General features: G+C 41.1%; 1 protein-coding gene across 6 annotated transcripts in view; it reads left to right on the forward strand.

Moving 5' to 3' along the window:
- The window catches only part of ABCG2 (ATP binding cassette subfamily G member 2 (Junior blood group)), a 129,159-nt gene that overhangs the window by 49,832 nt on the left and 57,150 nt on the right, over positions 1-22,177 (forward strand). The window contains exon 1 of one of the 6 annotated variants that reach the window (XM_008707131.2): positions 13,119-14,741. The exons of 3 other annotated variants lie outside the window; for them this stretch is intronic. Coding sequence is in view for 1 of the 3 variants with exons in the window: in XM_008707129.2 (XP_008705351.1) it covers positions 15,756-15,769 (14 nt within the window). In the remaining 2 variants the exon portion in view is untranslated. Of the gene's footprint in view, positions 1-13,118; positions 14,742-15,740; positions 15,770-22,177 lie in introns of those variants that run through there. 2 more of the 6 variants (XM_040624888.1, XM_008707129.2) reach the window with 2 other exon arrangements.

A 22,177-nucleotide genomic window follows, 5' to 3' on the forward strand; every position in this document is an offset into this window, starting at 1 on the left:
CAAACTGTTTTTTCCAAAGGAATTGTGCCATTTTACATTCCTACCAGCAATGTATGAGGATTCCCGTTTTTCCACATTGTCTCACTAACACTTGTGAATTGTGTCACAAGTGATTATAGCCATTTTAGTGGTATGAAGTGGTATCTCATTGTGACTTTAGTTCATATTTCCGTAATGACTAATGATGTTGAACATCTCTTCATGTGCTTATTGGTCATTCATATATTTTTGCTGAAATGTCCACATCAATCTTTTGCCCATTTTTAAAACTAGGTTATTTTTTTGATACTGAGTTGTAAGTGTTCCTTAGAAATTCTGGATACAAGTTGTTCTTCTTTACTACACTTTTGAAAAAAAGGCATATGCAGTATTTACGTTTTTAATTTCACTACAGAATGGAATAAAAAATGTATGAATGTTATTTGGGGGGAAGATATCTATGCTATGGATACAAGTTGTTTATCAGATATATGATTTGAAAATATTTTCTCTAAATGGCTAAACTGTCTTAAAAACAATATTTACATAAAAGGTTTGTGGAGTCCCTGAAGCCCCTCCTTGGTACGCTAAGGTTATCAGACCACAATTTGAAACCCACTGCTAGTGAGTATGTCAGTGGCATTTAAACTCAGCAAGCTGAGTAACTCATCTCCGGCTGAATCAAAAGGATTTGACAATTAACCAAAGGCCTTTCCAATTCTGTAAATGAACTCAATGACTACTTGCAATGCGTGTATGCAAGGTTTTTGGAGCACTGGAGGCATAGCTTAAACTGAGGATAAAAAAACCATCAGGAGTCATTGAGTTCAGGTAAGGCCAGAGAACAAAGAGAGAAAGTCATTATTTCCTGGTAAGATTGGGGTTTTATTTACTGGCTCATGATAAAGGAATTTAAACATCAAAGGGAAGTGAGGAAGAACTGAACTCTGTGGAAACCCGGCTTTAATAATAGAAGTCCACCTCAAGGACTGTTGTTTTAAATTATAACAACAACAACAACAAAAAAAACTCATGCTGTTAAGGGAATTGGATTGTGTTCAGTGTGGAAGGGTCAACTTTGCACACTTCCCTCAAACCACCCCCTGCTTCCTTTGCATTTATGATTTATATACATTTCTTTTTGTGTACTGCATTAAACTTACTCTCATTTGTTCATTTAACAATGAATTTACTAAGAACCTATTATAAAGCTAGAAACTGGCCTTAAAATGTAATTCACACTCTTTTAAGGAAAATACTTAGGTAAGCAGTTACAAAATCATGGACTAAGTACTAAAACATATTTTAGAAGTACATATATTTTTAAGTATAAAAATAATACCATGAAACCAAAAATTGTTTCTTTGAAAAAATCAACAAAACTGACAGACCTTTAGCTACATTGACTAAGGACAAAGAGAGAAGACTCAAATTACTAACATCAGTTGGGACAGTACTACTAATTTTATAGAAAGAAACATGTTATAAAAGAAAACTATGAACAATTATCCATCAACAGATTAGATAACCTAATTAAGAGGGACAAATTCCCAGAAACATAAAATCTGCCAAATGAACTCACGAAGAAATCGAAACGTTGAGGGGCACCTGGCTGGCTCAGTTGATGGTGTGTGTTACTCTTGATCTCGGAGTTGTGAGTTCGAGCCCCATGTTGGATGTAGAGACTACACCCAAAAATAAACTCTCAAGGCAACCCTCTTGGGTCCCCTCCCTCTTTGGGAGCTTTGTACTATTGCTCAGTAAATTTGTTTTGCTGTCCACCAAAAAAAAGTAAAATAAATAAATAAATAAATAAATAAATAAATAAATAAATAAAATCATTAAAAAAGAAAGAAATAGAAAACCTGAATAGACCTACAACTGGCAAGGAGATTGAATCAATAATAAAAACCTCACAACAGAGAAAAGAAATGGACCAAATGGCTTCACGGGTAGATTCTACCAAATATTTAAAGAACTAACACCAATCCTTCTCAAACTCTTCCAAAAAATAAAAGAGAAGGGAACACGTCCTGACTCTTTCTGTGAAGTCAGCATTCCGATACCAAAACTACATAAAAACACTAATCTGCCCCTCCTCCCCCACTCGTGCTCTCTCTCTTTCTCAAATAAACAAATAAAAATTTGAAAGCATTCTTTTTTTATTTTTTTTAAAGATTTTATTAATTTGACAGACACATAGCGAGAGAGGGAACACAAGCAGGGGGAGTGGAAGAGAGAGAAGCAGGCTTTCCGCTGAGCAGGGAGCCCAACGCAGGGCTCGATCCCAAGATCCTGAGATCATGACCTGAGCCAAAGGCAGATGCTTAATGACTGAGCCACCCTGTCATCCCTGAAAGCATTCTTAAAAAAAATAATTTGTGGGGAGGGGAGAGAAAAGGGGAATATGAATAAAATTAAGGTTGGCTACTAGTTGCTGATCAGTGCATTAGGGCTCATCATATTTTTTTCTGCTTGTGAAATATTTATAATTTTCCATAATAACATGAGAAAGTAAAAAAGATGACAGATATATTTGAGGACTTTTGTTTTCAGCACTTTTCGTAGCATTAGAAATTCTGAAACTACCCAGCTACATAATATCTAAAAATGCTTCATTAAATATTAAAACCCACTTTTAGATGATTGAGTCCGCTAGGATCAGTAATGGAGCAAAGACCAAGCAGGTAAGCTAATTCTTGAAGCCCCTGGGGATCTGAGATAATACAGTGGTCTTTGTGGTCTGAACTGCATTGCATAGAGGGGATGGGGTCAAAGTATTGAATTCACATAAAGTGGGAAGCATAATTCCTAGACCCAGGAGAAATATACCCTCAGAAAGGGCAAACTAGAAAGGAAACCCACCCTGCAAAGGTAGACCACAAGAAAACATTGCTATCTTGGCGTACACTATGAATGGACATTTTGAAAAGAAGGAAAAAAGTCCCATGAGAATTTGTAGCCACCGGCCGAATCTTATGCTATTTGGTAGCGGAATCTATATTCTTTTCATGATCCAAAAGCATGAGCCTATAATTTAACTGTGAGGATGGGTAATATCCCCAGGTGTCCAAGAGAAGGAAATCCAGACTTTTCCAGATGAATGTACCCTGAACTAGGCCTCAAAGAATTCCTACTGGTAGGTTGCCCAAAAAACTTAAAAAATTATAAAACAGGGGCGCCTGGGTGGCACAGCGGTTAAGCGTCTGCCTTCGGCTCAGGGCGTGATCCCGGCGTTGTGGGATCGAGCCCCATATCAGGCTCTTCTGCTATGAGCCTGCTTCTTCCTCTCCCACTCCCCCTGCTTGTGTTCCCTCTCTCGCTGGCTGTCTCTATCTCTGTCGAATAAATAAATAAAATCTTTAAAAAAAAAATTATAAAACAGACATCAATGAGCAAGTCATAGATAACAGAACCAGAACCCACAAAGACTTCAGATATTATAATTATCAGAATTAAAATGAAAAATAATTCTGCTTGAAGTGCTTTAAAATGTAAAAAAAAAAAAAAAGATACTGAAAACAATGAACAAGAATAGACTATCAAATAATTAGGCCAGTTTGAAGAAGAACAAAATATTACTTTCAGAAACGAATAGGATCCCTAATCATTGAAGGTAAGAATTTGGATAGAAGATAAATACAACTGTATAGAGAATAGAGGTGTATCTGAAGAAGTTATCTAAGATACAACACAGAGAGAGAAAGATGTGGAAAATATGTGAGGGCTAGGGGATGTGGAGGTGGAGGAGTAGTAAGGCCCGTCAGAGTGTTCATGTGTCTTCCTGTTACCTGTAAATGGAGCAACCCTAGGCTACATCCCTAGCCAGAGCTTAGTAGTGACATTTTTTAGGATTAACATGATTTAATTCACTATCAGTCTTTTTTTTTTTTTAAGCTTTGATTTATTTGCAAGAGAGAGCACAAGCAGGGGGAGTGGCAGGCAGAGAGAGAGGGAGAAGCAGACTCTCCGCTGAGCAGGGATCCTGATGGGGAACTCGATCCCAGGACCCCAGGATCATGACCTGAGCAGAAGACAGATGCTTAACTGACTGAGCCCCCCAGGTGCCCCCAATTGCTGAGGAAGGCCAGGATAGTAGCTTGAATCTCACACACTTTTGTTGAGGACAAATGTAATTTAGGGAAGGCCTGTTACTGAGCAGGGAGCAGTGGAAGCAGGGAGCTTATCCAGCAGTATTGAAGACCTTCTCAAAGGCAGCTGGTGAGACCGGGCACCTCACAGCCAAAGGTCCACTCCAGCGGCTCTCAGTGCCCACTGCCCCCTTTACAGAGGGGAGGCACAGACACCTCTAGAGGCACTAGGGAGGCAAGATGGGCTGGGGGGAGCTTCCCCACCAATGTGCTGTGTGTGTCTCTGCCTCAGTATCCCCAATCACACAACACAGCCACACATCCCTTGGCAGAGTTGGACAGCACTGTCTCTCACCACCTCCATTTGTAAGTGGCCAGCCTCATCCCTGCCTTAGGCTTCAGACAGTGAGCCTGACTCTGGTCCTCTGCTTTGTGTGGTTTGAGTTCCTTTTATTTGGCCAAACTCCTTACTACCATTCCCTGCTTCTAGACCCAAGTCCCTGAACCTGCAAGCTTTAATAAAATTCTAACCGTTCAGGGTTTCTTTCATGGAGATACCTGTCTTGGATTTGCAACTGCCTAGACGTTCTTGTTTTTCTTCTTTTATGTTGATATGTGTGGCTCAGGGGGGTGAGCAAATTCGTTCCACCTTCTTTGTCCAAATTTTTTTTTCTTAACAGTTTCTACAGGAAATAATGGTGTCTTGTTTCTTACATCAGCACAAATGTAGAGCCAACATGTGAGCCTAAGCTGTTTACTAGCTGTATCACCTGGGGTAATTATGCTTCAGTTTCATGTGCAACATAGAGATTTTAATAGAATCCAGCTAAGGGCATTGCTGTGAAGATAAAGGGAGGTTTAAAAACAAACAAACAAAAAAACCTCACAAAATGTAAAGGGACTTAGAACACGCCTGGCAAGTAGCAAGTACTTAATAAATACTAGCTGTTATGATTGGCATTGGGTAAAAATCGAAGTTACCTTATGTTTTCCAAATACACATGATTTTGTTTTTATCCTTACTCAACCCTGTGACATAGGTATTATCACCTCTAATGTGAGGAAAGAAATTGAGGCACAAAAGTGTCAAATAGCAAAAACTCTCGAGGTGAGATAAAACTTGGGTCCATCTAGATGGGCTGTGGCTTTGTCACACATAGAATAATGTGTGTATGTTTACTGGGTTCTGGGCGAAGTTATACGTGTTTGGCTTTGCTGACATCATCTATCATAATATTAAGCATGATGGCCTGATGTGAAAGAATTCTAAGTGTAATGAATCATGTGTCATTTAATGCTCATTACACTTTGACTTCATTCACAACCAAGAACAAATTCTTCCCTCTGCAGGCAATTAAGTGTTTATAGTAGTCAGTAATGTATCATGTGAAAGAGGTCATGTGATGAAACCCTCTTTCATATTTGTAGCATGGCAGACTCAGGTAGGGGTGGAGAGGCCCCTGAATTGCATATGATAAACTTGCTTTTATTATTCAGTCGACAAATTTTTTTTATCATTTATCTGTTGTGTTCAAGGCTCTGAGAAAGGCAATATTTAGGACATACACAGAGGGGGAAGGCATTACTTTCTCACAATTTGCATTGCTGCCACCATAAGGTTTTCAGGCTTCTCAGGTTCAAAATCTGGAAGTCCGCTCTAGCTCCTGTGTCTTTCACCTTCTGTGTTCCGTCAGTTACCAGGTACTATAAATTCCTCCTTCACGATGTTTCCCTCATGCCCCTTCCCTCAAAATTTTCCCACCATTGTTCTAGTTCAGTAGTCTATATTTTGTTCATTTCCAAACTGATTTCCCCATCCATTCTGTAGGGAACAGATCGGTCGTTTTAACACTACTTTGACAATGTCATCCCTCTACACTGAACTTTCATTAATTTCTCACTCTCAAGATGAGTTTAAGGTTCTTAGCTTGGCATTCGAGGTGCCCACAGTTTGGACCCAGAAGACTCTCCCACATATCTCTTAATATGTTACTGAGAATACAACCTTTGAGATGCTTCTTGGGGGATAGGTTCCATGAGTAAATGCTGTATACACATGCTCTGCAGTGACGAAATCTACTTAATTAACTTGTTGTAATCTGGCATTTCTCCATCCTTCTATTCCTCATATATCCATAAAGTCTTTTGTTTAAACTTTTTTTAAAAAGTGTATTTATTTATTTAAGTAATCTCTACACCCAGTGTGGGGCTTGAACTTGCAACTCTGAGATCAAGAGTCACATGCTCTACTGACTGAGCCAGCCAGGCACCCCATGTTTAAGTAAACTTTTTTAAAAAAATATTTTTTAAATTAATTGATTAATTAATTAGAGAGAGTGAGAGAGCACAAGCAGGGGAGCAGCAGGCAGAGGGAGAAACAGGCTCCCAGCTAAGCAAGGAGCCTGATGCAGGGCTCGATCCCAGGACCCTGGGATCATGACCTGAGCCAAAGGCAGATGCTTAACCAACTGAGCCACCCAGGCATCCCTAAGTAAACTTTTTTTTTTTTTAAAGATTTTTATTTATTTATTTATTTGAGAGAGGGAGAGATGGAGAGGGAGAAGCAGACTCCCCACCGAGCAGGGAGCCCGACACCAGGTTCTATCCCAGGACTCCAGAATCATGATCTGAGCCAAAGGCAGACGCTTAACCGACTGAGCCACCCAGGTGCCCCCCTAAGTAAACTTTTTAATTGGAGTGTAACATAGATCCAAAATAAGTACAGAACATCTACATAAACCACTTAATGTATAGTTATACGGTGAATATACCTGTATATCTGCCGTACAGATCAAACACATATATTTACGTATATCTGTATACACATTTGTTTGTTTATTATCAATACCCCCAAGTCTCCATGCTCCACCCGAGTCATTGTCCCTTCCAAAGGTAACTACTCTTTTGACTTCTATCACTGCACATGAGTTTTATCTGGTTTTTGTTTGTTTTTTATGGAGAGATAACTGACATATAACAAACATATATATTTGATCTGGGCAACAGACAGACGGGTGTTTTCACCTTGTAACTGCACATCAAGCTGTTTACTGAGATTTTCCGTACTTATTCTGGATGTGTGCTATACTTCAATTAAAAAGCTTACTTAAATGAAAGACTTTATGGATATGTGAAATTTGTTGCACTTTCAACATTTTTTAAAATAATTTATTTATTTTAGAGAAAGAGAGCGAGAGAGACAGAACAAGCAGGAGAGGCAGAGGGAGAGGGAGAGAGAGAATCTCAAGCAGACTCTGTGCTGAGCATGAAGCCCCACATGGGGCTCAGTCCCACAGCCCCGAGATCATGACCTGAGCCGAAATCAAGAGTTGGACACTTAACTGCTCCCCTGACTGTGCCACCCAGGTGCCCCATGAACTCTCAACGTTGAACCTTTTAGCCTGTTTTGCAGGGATAAATGTTACATCCTCTATCCCACTCTCTGACTGCAGGTTAGTTGTCCGTACCTAATCATGCATATTTTTTCCCTTGCTGCTCATTTTTTAGGGCTTGGTTATCTCTGTGAACTTTATAACCAAATGAATTATTTCTTGTTTGGTATCTTGCCTGCTATATAAAGCAATTTATATGAACCCAGGTAGTCTGGCTCCACATCTGGGCTCTTACCACCTCACCTCCACCAACACACACACAGAGTCTCTTTCTGTATTAATGCCTCCTTCTGTTCTCTTCTCCATGACTTTAAGACTTTGACAATTGGTTTAGGCGTTTCCCTTCTCTCTAAGATGGTCACTACCTCGGCAAAGTCTGTGGTTATTTATTTTTATATATTTATTTAAAAATATTTATTTATTTGAGAGAGAGAGAGAGAGAGAGTGCACAGCAGGGAGGGGCAGAGAGAGAGGGAGAGAGAATCTGAAGCACACTCCGTGTTGAGTGGGGAGCCTGATGTGGGACTTGATCTCAGGACCCTACGATCATGACCTGAGCCAAAACCAAGAGTCGGACGTTTAACTGACTGTGCCACCCAGGCGCCCCTATTTATTTATTTTTAAGATTTTATTTTCAAGTAATCTCTATACCCAATATGGGGCTCAAACTCACAACCCTGAGATCAAGAGTTTCATGCTCCACCAACTGAGACAGCAGGTGCCCCCAAATCTGTGTTTTTTTAGATGATCAACCTGTCACCCTAGCTTCTGTGCTCTTTATCTTCTCAACTTCACCCCGAGGGTAGACAGGATTTTAAAGATTCCTTTCTCCCCTAAACCCCAAGATTCCAGTTCATTTCCTGGTTATTTAACCAGCCACCACTCTAGGTTCTACTCTGAGGAATTCGAAGTTGTAATTAAAGTCCCAAATCAGTTGAGTCTGAAATAGTGAGATTATCAAGGTGTGCCTGGTTTAATTACATGAACCCTTTAAAAGATGGAAGGGGGAGTCTGAGAGATTTGAAGTTTGAGAAGAACCTACTTTAAAGATGAAGGGAGTCACATAAGAAGGAATGTGGGCAGCCTGGAGGAGATGGTTGACAGCAAGGAAACAGGGACCTCGGTCATAAAGCTCCAAAGAATTGGATTCTGCCAATAACCTGACCTTAGGACCAGATTCTTCAGAAATGAGCCTTCCTTCAGGTAAGAGCCCATCTTGTTGACACTTTGATTTGGCCCTGTGATACACAGAGCAGAGCCTAGCCTAGCCGCCCTAGATTCCTGACCTCTAGAATTGTGAGATAATCAATGAGTGTTGTTTTAAGATGCTAAATTGGTAGAAGACAAGTGTACCCCCCCTTCCACCTCCATAATGCTACTGTCATGTCTAAACCCTGCAACCTTGTCAAAACCTGGAATGCCAGCCTTAAATGCCTGTTCAGTGACCTCACCCTCAAGTTTCAGCTCCTCAGCTTCCCTTCCATAGGTTCCCTTTCAACCTGTCTCTTCCTGGCTTCACTTTCTTATGATGAATCATTTCTCACACTCAACCCCTTGCTCCATTTTTCTATGCCTTACCCACCCAGCAAAACCACATTCTCGAATTTATTCAACCTAACCTTCTCTCCTTTATGAATGGGAATTCTTTGTGAATGGAAAAGCCCACTCATGGCTTTGATGCTGCTACACATAGAATTCAGTGTTAGGTGTCCTTGGTATTGCTGTGCAATCTCTCTAGGTCCCTTATTATTATTGGGAGGACACATTTTCCCTCCTCCAATTTAGATCCAGTGGGGTCCAGGAGGAGCTGAAAGTTAACTGATAACGGATTAAAGTATGAAAGATAAGGTCTTCAGTGTAAAATAATATTCATACCAACTCTGTGGGGCTGGGTGGTGATGTGAGGAACAAAGGCAAAAAGAAATGTAGATAAAATTAAATTTTCTGCCCACTGACAAATACTTGAGGCAGGCAAAGTACAATGTTCCTCCAGGAACTCCAATCTGAATGTTAATGCCTTGCTAGAGGGAAGACCAACCTTAGCTTGACAATAGCTAGGCCTCCAGGATTCTGTGAGTCTTCTTTAGTGTATGAAAATCCTTCTGGAAACTTCCCTTGGCTTTATCTCCCCCAATTCCATAGTATATAATCAGTTGCTCCTCACAATCCCTGGGCAGTCCTTTCTGCCCACAGGTCCTGTCCCCGTGCCTTAATAAAAATACCTTTTTGCACCCAAGACATCTCAGTAGTTCTTTCTTGGCCTTTGGCTCTGAACCCCAACATTTCCACATCAGGTGGGTCCCTACATTAGCATCCTGTTTGTTTCCTTAGGGCCTTGTGGTAATGGCTTCCCAAAGATGTCCTGTCCAAATAGCCAGAAGAGAAATGTGTTAGTTGCCTGCCAAAGGAGAATTAAGGTTGCCAGTGAAATTAAGGTTGTTAATCAAAAGCCTTTAAAATAGAAAGACTATCAGGGCTTAGCCAGTGTGTCTAATATAATCACAAGAGTCCTTCAAAGTAGAAGAGGGAAGCAGAACAAAGAGATATGATAATAGAAGCAGGGTCAGAGTGATGCTCTGCTGTTGGCTTGGAAGCTAGAGGAATGGGACCATGAGCCAAGGGATGCGGGTGGCCTCTAGAACCTAGAAAAAGTTCCAGAAAGGAATACAGACCTGCTGGCATCTTTGATTCTAGCCCAGTTAGGCCCAGTTTGGACTTCTGACCTATGGAAATGTAGGATAATATTTTTGTTGTCTTAAGCCATTAGGTTTGAGGGATTTTGTTGTGGTAGCCATGGGACACTAATACAGACCTATTCTAGGGGTTAGCATTTTCTCAAATCCCTCGTCTTTGCTTTTACCCACACCTTCAGCAGATCCTCCAACTTCAGAAAGTACATTTCTTTCAATTTTCTTTCTTTTCCTAATTAAAACATTTATCTGCATGAGGACTCATCCTCACTCCCTTCCCTTCTGACACAATTAAACAAAGTTTCCTTTTCTAATGCTAATTCCTCTGAATTCCATTTCCACTCCCTTCTTAAAGGACCTGATTACACTAATTAACCACCTTTTCTTCCTTATGACTTGTCCACTTGGCTCGCACACATATTCCAGCCTGCCTAACTTAACCAAATAAGAAATATATTCTTTGAACCCCAAGATGGTTTTCAGAGATACTCCTTTCTCTTACCTTCTTGTTATAGCAAAACCTTTGGTAAGAGTTATCTACACCCTGTTTCCGCTCCTTCACTTACTCATCAGTGCTCAAGCCCTTTATAGACTGACCTTTCTCTCGTGGAGTTCATCAGAGTTCTCTGGTAGCTCTGAAAAGAGCCATGGCGGAACACAGTGCCTACAGCCTCTTGGCACTGTTTTTTATTTGCTTTTTTATTGTTTTTTATTTGGGAGTAGTTAAAATAAATATACTGGGCCCATTACAGATGTTATATACGTAACCCAAATGCCCCCAGATCCATAATAAGCCCTGTCTGAAACCTGGGCTTGCAAGGGAGAACTGAACCTGAGAAGTTCACCACTTGGAGTAAGCACTGAGGAAGGTACTGAGTCCTTACCGGCCCCTTGCACTTGCTGGCCATGCTGGTGAACAGACAGAGAGCTCGGGGCAGCTGGGAACGGCTAGGCAGGTAGATGAAGAGAGCTTCTCATGGGTCTATATGGGAGCTTTGATAGTAGAGCGACTGATTCATGAAGTTACAGGCCCAGGAAGTTTGTTCCTTTAATGAGAATACTGTTTTTGATTTTGCTTTGGTTGCCATTCTTATACCAAGCCATACCGTTTATCAGCAGTACATGAGTTTGTATCCTTTGCCTGTGTCTGTTGCTGACATCCCACCAAGCACTGATACCCTGGTGAACACCATACAGGCTGGTCCCTCACTGGTGTGATTATTGGAAAGACATATTATCACCACCCTCCTCCCCCAGAAAAAAGAAAAACTTGACAGTATTTTTGGAGTTTTCAAAAGGTGAGGCTTAATTGATTTCATGAATGAATCTGTCTACTCCCTTCACCTGCGGTCATCTTCCCTATTTGTCTGTTACGTCCATACATACTGCCTACAAAAGCACATGGTGACACCTCACCCCTACCAGGGGCCATTTAAGATCTTCAACGTGTGTTTCATCGGCGTGGATTCCAGATGGCCCCAAAGCTTTCAATTAGAATTGTAAAGAAATCCTACTTTTGGTAATTCTGTGGTTTGATTGCAAGGCTCATAAAATATGACAGTGACATCTACTAGCATGGAGACAGCCCAGCAGATCAATGTTCATCAGAGATCCAGTCTCCTGTTGCCTTGGTCTGCAACCTTAGACATCAATAGAAAGAAATGGGAAAAAGCCTTTACATAAGAAATTTATGAATAAACCACAAATGATCATTGAACATTAAAAAAGTTTCACTAAGTCAAAAAGATGTAAATTGAAACACTGCCGTTTGTTATTTATCAGATTCAAAGAGATTAAAATTATTATTCTATCCAGTATTTGTGAGAGCTCAGGTGAACAAGCGACCTTTTAAATTGTTAGGAGACTGAATTTGGCATGAATTATTTTGTGGGAAATCTGGCTATATGTATTAACAGGTTTTTTTTTGTATTAAAATTTTTTTTTTTTAAGATTTTATTTGACACAGAGAGAGAGACAGAGAGAGAAGGCAGGCAAATTTTGGGAAAGCCATACACATTCAGGTTTTTTTTTTTGTATTAAATTTTTTTTTTTAAGATTTTATTTGACACAGAGAGAGAGACAGAGAGAGAAGGCAGGCAAATTTTGGGAAAGCCATACACATTCAGGTTTTTTTTTGTATTAAATTTTTTTTTTTTAAGATTTTATTTGACACAGAGAGAGAGACAGAGAGAGAACAAGCAGGAGGAACAGCAGAGGGAGAGGGAGAAGCAGGCTCCCACTGAGCAGGGACCCCGATACAGGGCTCCATCCCAGGACCCTGGGATCATGACCTGAGCCAAACGCAGATGCTTAACTGACCAAGCCACCTACGTGTCCCCTAATGATTTACTTTTAAACAAAATTCTTTTTCCCAATATAAAAGTTGTATATCTGCATTTAAAAAAATTTAGAAAATTACACTAAAATAGAACGAAAAAAGAACCATAATGTCACAACCCAGAAAAATAACATTTTCTTGTATTGCCAGCTATTTTCTATGCATAAACTTTTGGTTTGTTTTTGTTTTACATATTGCAGAATGCCATATTCAACTTATTATCCTTTTTTTTACTGTGCTTTTTAACAATTTTATGTGTATTTTTTTTTTCCATTTTTATAAGTCCCCTCTTGGAACTGCCTTTAGAATTTGCTGGCAATTTAAAAAGTCTTTACTGACATCAGTAAAGTTTTGTTCTTTAGAGGGTGTTTTTAAATTTTGCAAACAGTTATTAAGAGCCATCTCTGAAAAATTTTTCTCAGTCTTGGCTTAAAGTGACAAATATATTTGTATATGGGTCTTTAAGCGTGTTTAAATGGTCTCAAAATTCATCCAAAAATCAGTTTCACTCAAATGTTTGGGTACCTCATGGAAATGTACTTTAAAATACTTTAAGGGGCGCCTAGGAGGCTCAGGCCACAAAGAGTCTGCCTTGGGCTCAGATCATGACCCCAGGGTCCTTGGGATGGAGCCCTGCATCCAGCTTCCTTGAGCTAATTGAATTTAAGTTAAAAAAAGAAAAAAAGTATACGGTATGTATTTTTAATATTCTAAAAAATTATGTATAATCAATTTCTTATTTAGGCTTCCTGGCTGAAACTTCTCCCTGCAGGCTCCTCCCCCAACATAGGACTTGAACTCACAACCCTGAAATCAGGGGTCACACACTCTGCCAATTAAGCCAGCCAGGTGCCCCATGGCTAAAGATTTCCTGTAACGGGTTAAGAATTAACAGTAATTCCTAGTGTTGCTTTAAATAACTTGATTTTTGTTTGTAAATGCAAACCAGAAAATAGATGTTAAGTATTAATTTTCAAGGGTAGATGCGGCAGGCAAATTTTGGGAAAGCCATACACATTCATAAAGCCTGATAACCAAACCTTTTCTTGAATATGCACACTTTCCACCTTTTCCACACGAACAGTATTGCGGAGAAGTATTTATTACAGGAGTGTGCAGAATACAATTAAACCGTTCATACTAATATTTTCGTTCAACTCCCCCCTCCCGCCTCTTAGATTCGGTTCCTGAACGGCGTAAGCACCAGTTTCTCAGAAGCTCATTCAATAAAGACCTACTTGCTCTCGGGGTGGGCAACGTGTGTGATAGGAAAAAAAAAAAACAAAACCCTCGGTGTCAGCGTCCCCCTGAGCTTAGGGGCGCGGGACACAGACAGTGACCAAATTCATCCGGGCTAGAGAGGTATTGATCAGCCCGGGTAGCGTCTTGACATGACCAGGGCTAATCACCGCTTCCCATTCGTACAAACCCTGGAGGCGGTAGTTTTGGGTTTGTCCATGCGCGTTCCGGGAGAGTCATCTCCGTGACCTGGACCCCGCAAGAGGGTGGCCGTCGATCCAGTGCCCCGCTGGGGGCAACCCATCCGCGCGCTCCTCCCCGGCGCAGGGTGCTTTATCGCGGCCAGGCAGGCGGCGCTACTCCTGTCGTCTGCCTCCGGCCTCCCACCCCGAGGGAGCCGCCGCCCTGCGCTCTTCCCGCCTGCAGCCGGTGGAGAGCGAGGCGAAGCCCGCGTCCGCGCTGCCTGCGCTCGCCTCCTGGCCGCCCCGGCCACCCCAGACCGCCGCCCGCCGCTCCTGACCGTCACTGTGCCCCCGGGCGGGCGCCTCCCCAGGCCACTAGCTGCGCGTGTGAGTGCCGGCCCGCCGGGAGCGCGCGGACACCGTGGGTGGGCTGTCGCCGAGCCGAGCGCGGCGGTCAAGGAAGGTCGCCCCGCGGGATGGGGGATGGGGGTCTGCCGCGCGCGCAGGCTGTGTCCTGAGTCCTGCGACGTTAGAGACCGAGTCCAGAGCGCCAGGAGGCAAGAGGGAGTCCCGGACCGTCCGGCAGAGATTGGGAGTCGCGGGAAGGAAGCAGTCTGGAAAGGAGCCAGGGAGATTTTGGAAAAGCTCTTCACGATTTAGAAAGCACAGTACAGATGCTTGATGCCATTGTTAGGCGCTGCTTCCTTAGGGTATGTTTGGAAGGTTTGGCTGACTCAGCTCAGCGTCTATATAAATGTTAGTGCTCTGCCTCTGAGCACACGGAGTCTGAGATCGAAGACCTCGGTTGAACTGAACCTCTGTTAAGCTGAGTGAGTAAATGGTGAAAGCCAGTTGGGATGTTGTGGGGCTTGAAGGGTTGGTGGGTATTGCATGGCCCTTTGGTAGGAAATAGAAAACCTCAGTTGAGAGGACTAGGTTTTAGTTAGTCCTTCCCAATTTCATTTGAAAATGAGTGTGAAATCCAAACTGAGAATTCAGACCGGTTTTTCAGAAATCAATGCCTTCGTGCAAACTGCTTTTGTGTCTGGTGGTGTGTGTTAAAAACCAGCTGGTAAAACTCCTGCCTTTCTCCAAATGTATGAAACAAGAGTTGATAGATAGTAGATGGATAAAAACTTACTGAGCACGGAAGTTACTGCAAGGTAGGAGAGAAATTTGTTAATATTAGTACTTTTAAAGGGATCAACCAATATATTTTATGTCTTTTTCTTATCTGCAGGACATAAATTTTTGTCCACAACTTTGGATGGCTTGCTAAAAAGTTATTGAGCTCCCTTTTGTAATTTTTTTTGTGGATAGTTGGTTTTTAATGATTGACTTCAAAAAATTAACCAGCTTATGCAATTATTATTAAAAATAATAACTAAAGCAGGGCGCCTGGCTGGTTCAGTTGGTCAAGCATCTGCCTTTTGCTCAGGTCATGAACCCAGTGTCCTCAGTGGAGAGCCTGCTTCTCTCTCTCCCCCTGCCCCCCACTTGTGCACTCTCAAATAAGTAAAATCTTAAAAAAAAAATAGTACTGAAGAAGTTAGAGCAATACAGAAAAATAAAAGACCATAAAATTAGATTGTAAATTTACAGTTAAAAAAATAACTGTAATGTTGCCTAGTTTTCTTTTCTTGCCTAATAGTGGAAATATAAAAGCTCATTCCACCTTTAGAAAAAAACAGATTTATAGTAACAAATGTGTATCTGTTATCTTTGTTCCAGACCCTGAGCCTTCAGCAAGAGCTCCCTTAGGAAACACATTCTTTTGTGTTAAGATGCTATTAAAATACGCTTACAGCCAACATCTATTTCTGCGTTAATTTTATTAAGCATCCATGAAACATTTGAGGTGAGCATAAGTATTCCAAGCGGAAGATAAAATACAACCAAGTGTAAAGGGAAGCGCGTTAAAATGGACTCGGGCAGATGTTGTGCAAATTACAGTTGCATCCTGGAAGCCGTAATAAAAAGGAATGATTAGTCACACAATTCAGTGAGGATAAAGGAGGAAACCTACCAGCTCCATAGAAATCTTTTCCTGGCATTTACAAAAGATGCAGAGGAGACTAAATGGCAGTGGGAGAGCACCCCATGCCCATCCAGGTAGTACATGCAGTAGTGTATTTTCTAGGACTCTTTGCTGTAGTTGGAATTTTCCTTACCCTAAGGGTTATAAGAAACCCTTGTTGGGTGCGGAGACCCTATGGTCACACATGGCACTGTTTGATGGTTTGGGGTTTATTCGGGGATAAATCTAGATTTTATAGAGGGACGGATGGATCTAATGTTCTTTAAATTCCCTATATTTCTCTCTGTCAGGACTTTTTGATAGAAGTTTGGCAGCAGTTAAAGGTTATATCAAGAGGGAAGGCTTAATCTGTGTTGCTTACTGGGATAATAGGTTAGGGTTGAGATTTTTTAGTGAAAATTAAAGAACCCGAATGATGATCATCAATGTAAGAGATAGGATATATAGGTCTACCTACAGGAAGCTGACATTTATCCTTTAAAATATCAGTTCCCAGTTCACTCTAGGCTGTGAACCAGTGATGATCAAGTGTCTTGATGGTTTGGGCTTCATCTTTTTCCCCCAGCACAGCTTTATGAGACAGATCTCACATATCCTACAGTTCATCTGCTTAAAGTACAGTTGGTAGAACCGTCACGTTTCATCATCCTCTCCCCTCAAAACCTACTAGCAGTGACACCCCCTTCTTGTGATAGCCCCCCCCCCCCGTAGTTTTTTTGAAGCAGATATTCTACTTCACTGAGAGACTGTTAGAAGGTGGATGCTAATTTTTGAGCCACACCATAGCTTATTCATAGAGATAAATATTCATTCAGAGAATCATAACATTGGAAGTTAGTAGTGCACTGGTTGTTTAAAAACCCAGGTGGGTGGGTGTGAGTAAAGCAAAAGTGCTGTTCTCATCATGATTCCAATGAAGTTTTGTTTTGACAAAGGGGTGGAGTAAAATCTTGGCAAGGTCTGAAACCCATTGAATGAGGCTTCTAGCGCTTATCATTAGCCCAATCTCTTTGGTTTTGCAACTGAAAAAATCTTATTACTCTTTAGGCAGGGAGCTGTTTGGAGATTAGTACTTGGGGTCAAGTAGCATTAGGTAGTTGTCATTTCACTGGTATTAAGTTCTTCGAGTTCTCTGGAAGGGTAAAATTGGAAGTCTGTTCCCTGGAGCTACAGACAACCCATTGTGTTCTGACTCGTAGGTAGATACATATCTCCCCACCTCCCCAGGGAGATGTGTTCCATCTTACCTCATAGAATGCCATCCCAACCCAGAGGCAAAGTAAGTGTTTTGAATTTTTCAACAAAAAGCAAATTGCTATGTTTTTCTCCCTTCACTATTTCCACCTATATAAGTGATGTGGTTTGGAATATAGGTGAGGTTTGCTGGGGTGAGGTCCGGAGCCAACGACCAAGAAAGAATTCTTGAGATGTCTTTGGTCCAAAATGGTAGTTTTATGAAAGCACAGGGACAGGACCTGGGGGGCAGAAAGAGTTGCACCGGGGTTGTGGGGAGAAATTGATTAAATACTTTGAGGTTGGGGGAGGTAAAGGGAAAACGGAGGTTTTCAAAAGAACTTTCATATGCTAAAGAGGACCTACAAGATCCTGGAGGCCTTGCCGTTGTCAAGTTGAGGCTGTTTTTCCTTCTAGCAAGGCATTCACATTAAGATAGTTGAGAGCTTCCTGGAAGAATGTCACACGTGTCCCAGTTAGGATTGGGGGGGGGGGTTGCAGGGTGTCAGCTTGTGCTTCGTCCTCAGCTTGCCTTCTGCTCCCTCATCATAAGGAAGAGGGGCAAATCACTTCTGGAGAACAGTTTTCAAACGGTAAGCTGCTTGCTTTTCCTTCCTTCTCAGTGTAATAGTGATAGCCCTTAAAGCTTGGCTCTTAGGAGGATCTCACAGCTCTCATTTCAATTGCAGCTCATCATAAATATGCCAGGGTAACAAGAAAAAGATGTTATTGATGTGTTATTCTTTATAAAACAATGCTTTTCAGAATGCATATAGCGGTGACTGGGTTTGTATAGCTCTTGATGAAGTTTTCAAGAACACAGATGGCATTTTTTAAAATATTTATTTATTTATTTGAGAGAGAGAGAAAGAGAACGAGAGCACAAGCGGGAGGGGCAGAGGGAGAGGGAGAGAGAATCTGAAGCTGACTCTGTGCTGAGTGCGGAGCTGGACGTGGGGCTCGATCTCACAACCCTGAGATAACGACCTGAGCTGAAACCAAGAGTTGGACGCTCAACCAACTGTGCCACCCAGGCGTCCCAAAGATAGCATTTTAAATCTGACATTATGCTTCCATTAGGAATATTGAAAAAATATTGGGGTTCTTTCATTATTGATTTTAATTTGCTATTTTGAAGTAATTTTTAGGCTTACTGAAAATTTGCAGAAAAATATGGTACAGAGAATTCCTGTAACAACTTGTATAACTGTAGTAAAATTGTGAAAACTGATAGATTCACATCAGTGCGATACTATAATACTGTTATCAAAACTACACACTTATTTGGGGGCACCTGGGTGGCTCATTCGGTTAAGCGTCTGCCTTCAGCTCAGGTCATGATACCAGGTCCCTGGATCAAGCCCCACATCGGGCTCCCTGCTCAGCAGGGAGTCTGCTTCTCTCCCTCCCTCTGCTGCTCCCACTGTTTGTGCTCTCTTTCTGTCAAAGAAAGAAATAAAATCTTTAAAAAAACAAAACAAAACTATACACTTATTTGGATTTCACTGGCTTTTCACTATCCTTTTTCTGTTCAGGATCCAGTCTATGAACTTGTGAAGAGTAATGGTCAGTTATTTTGTAGACCGTTCCTCAATTAGTACTTTATGTTTTCTCATGATTAGATTCAAGTTAGGCATTTTGGGAAAAAATACCGGAAGTGCATCATGTCCGGGGCATGTGACGTCTTATGCTGATGTAAACCTTGATTAAGGTGCTATTTGCCTGGTCCCAGTGTAAAGTTATTTTTCTCTTTGTAATTAGTAGATATCTTGGATTGTGTGAATATCCTGTTTCTCCTTAAACTTTTATTCACTAATTTTAGCATCCATTGGTGGAACTTGATGTACATTGTACTATATTGTTCTTATTTATTTATTTAAAAGATTTTATTTATTTGAGAGAAAGAGAACACGAGTGGGGAGGGGCAGAGGGAGAGGAGAGACAATCTGAAGCAGACTTTGAGCTGAGCATGAAGCCCGACATGGGGCTCGATCCCACAACTGTGAGATCACGATCTGAGCCGAAACCCAAGTCAGCCGCTTAACCCACTGAGCCACCCAGGCGCCCCTGGACTATATTGTTCTAATGGTGATTAAGCATTTTTTTTCTCATTTGTTCTTTTTATGTTCACTGATTAGAACTGTCTTCTTCCCCATTTATTTATTCAGCTATTTGTATCAGTACAGGTTCATGGATATTTGTTATTTTATGGGTTTTTATTTAACTTGCTGTGCAAACTGTTCCAGTTTTGGCCACTAGAACTTTCTTTCAGGTTAGCCTCTGTGTCCTTTTGACAGACCACGTGCCCTCTCACCCCCCACCCCAAAAGTTTTATCTTTACTTTTTGGTACCATAGAACAGTTCAGGCTCGTTTTGTATTTTCCATGTCGCAATCCTGGAATCAACCATTTCTCCAAGACACTCTGGTTCCTTTTTTTTTTTTTTTTTTTTTTAAAGAAACCAAGATCTGGTTACTAAGTATGTTACTGAAGTTACTTTGGGCTTTTTAAGCGTAATAAATTTGTGACCTAGCAAGTGCATGTGTACAACAGGGATAATGCTTTAAATTTCAAACATTAAAGAGGACCTCATTGTAGTTGCCAGTTTAGGTTTAGTCTCTTATGGGAAATAAATAAAATTTTCAGGGTTTAGAGTTTTTAAAAGTTCCCAGTTTTTCTCAAATAATGACCTGTAAGGGGCACCTGGGTGGCTCAGTCGGTTAAGCGTCATGATCCCAGGGTCCTGGGTTCGAGGGGGCTCCCTGCTCAACAGGGAGTCTACTTCTCCCTCTGCCCTTCCCCCCTGCTTGTGCTCTCTCTCTTTCTCTCTCTCAAATAAATAAAATCTTAAAAAAAAATAATGACCTGTAAGTGCTTACAAAACAAACAGAATGAAGAGACAAACTTTTATTTATTAGGCTCTAATAAGAAAGCAGGAATTTTGTTAAGTAGCTTAGTTAAATTATATTTTGACTAATGGCTGAATATATGTGAAGGGGACATATGCATAGGTCCTATGTTTATGATGTGCAAAATGTCTTCAAATTATAAGGAGAGTAGAGGGTTAACTTTGGGTGGGAACAGAGGGAGTCTTAGGGGTGTTGTCCCCTGATAAATGGAGTGGGCTGGAAGGATAGGCGATGGATAAAAGATGAGAAAGATAGGTGGGTGAGAAGACAGTGTAGTGTCTTTAATTACACTTCCAAGGTTGTGCGTGTGTAGGACTGAGATAGTAGGGAGCACAAGATCATTAGAGGAGAGAAGGTCAAAGGGCTTAGGAGGCCAAGGACAAAGATCTTCTATTTGGATTTTGAAATTCACTGCAGCTGCCAAGGTCCTAAACTTTACAATTGTGTGTGACAGTGTAAATCCATCAATGCCTCTTGGAAAACGGTTTACACTTGGATGCTCAATCAAATGTGGGTCTGTTGCATTTTTTAAAAAAATCAGAAAGCAATACATTATTGCATAAGGAAGACCCCAAGATGGTGGGGTGTTTTGCCATCTGCAAGAGTCTTGTTTATGGTTCTCAGTTTTTAACCAAAGATCTCTCTCTCTCTCAGATGTCTTACAGGCATCTAAAACTTCCACATTGGAAGTGTGTCCTTGAGTTTTTGATGTCCCCTCTGTTACTACTGAGGCTCATCCCCTTGTCCAAGCAGGTCTCACCTGCTTTCTTTTAACTGGCCCTTGCTGCTGTGCTTGCCTGCCAGAGTCATCTTTTAAACATAGTTAAGAATCAGAAGTCTTGCCTAAAAGGCCTCAGTGGCTTCTCACTGATTGTACGTACCTTCCGTGATGGGGTCTCCATAGCTCTGTCTGGATGACCTTGTCTTTCACGCCCTGTTTCCCAGATCACTCTGCTGCAATGCTGTGGGGGCCCAGGGTGCCAGACTGGGCTTGTTTCCTTGTCCTGAAGACTTCAGCAGTCTGATCCAACTCTTACTGAGCAGCCTTTAGACCTGAATATGGTGTCCAGTTGGACACTTCAAGGTGGATCTGTCAAATCACAGATAACATGAAAACCCATTGATTGACAGAGGACTTTTGAAATGCCAGCGACAATTTATGGAAGTTAAAATTCAGATTTTAAGTTCCCTTTTTAACAATGCTCAATACTCTTCCTCCTTCTGTTTTCTGTCCATAAGTTTTATAGTAATCACCTGATAGTGACTTGAGACCCCCTAACTCCTTGTCAGGATTGTAATCTCTTGGTATTGTAGTAAATAATTGAAGGAGATATGCTTACACAGCCTGTCCTTGTGACTGTGAGGCAGCATTGCAACTCTCCATTTACTAGTGTTAGCACTAGGGAAAGAATGTAAGAGGAAGGCACTAATCCTTGACCTGAGACTACCCTGGCTTCTCGTAGCATGAGCAATGGTTATAATTGTAGGCAGGTGTCCGGCTGAGGACTTTAGAATTAACCTGTGTACTTTTTCTTATCTGTGTGCAGTTTATATTGTATTATGCATTCTGTTTACAGTAGGCTCTCAGATTATAAGTATGGCAACGAGTAAAATAGAGAAGAAGGGCACTTTAAATGCAGATTATCATTCTTATAATAGATATGCCAACATCTATGGCAGAAGACTGTTCAAACATTCCAAAAAAGTAAAAATATGGCTTCACTAGTAGAAAACAAGAAGAAAGGAAAGGTGACATCTGTCCAATCACCAGAATAGGGATAGCTGGAAAGGGGAAAAGAATCTCATTATTTAAAGCCCCTCAATCATGTTTGAAAGGAATTTTCTAGCTGGCTAAGAGATATAATCAGATCAGATAACAGAGTACAATGGGTTCAAGTGAGTTGCGAAGCCATTTGGGTGCTTTTATCTTATATTATTGTATCCACTATCAGCAGTGTATTCATAATTCAATTCATATTTTGTGTATCTGATTATAAATTTTATAGCATCTAGTTTGACACTTAATATAAATCCATTTGATTTGAATATGGTGGTGGTGTGTGTGTGTGTGTGTGTGTGTGTGTGTG

This window comes from Ursus maritimus, unplaced genomic scaffold (genome assembly GCF_017311325.1).
Source record: "Ursus maritimus isolate PB19 unplaced genomic scaffold, ASM1731132v1 scaffold_8, whole genome shotgun sequence".
Classification (NCBI taxonomy): Eukaryota; Metazoa; Chordata; class Mammalia; order Carnivora; family Ursidae; genus Ursus; species Ursus maritimus.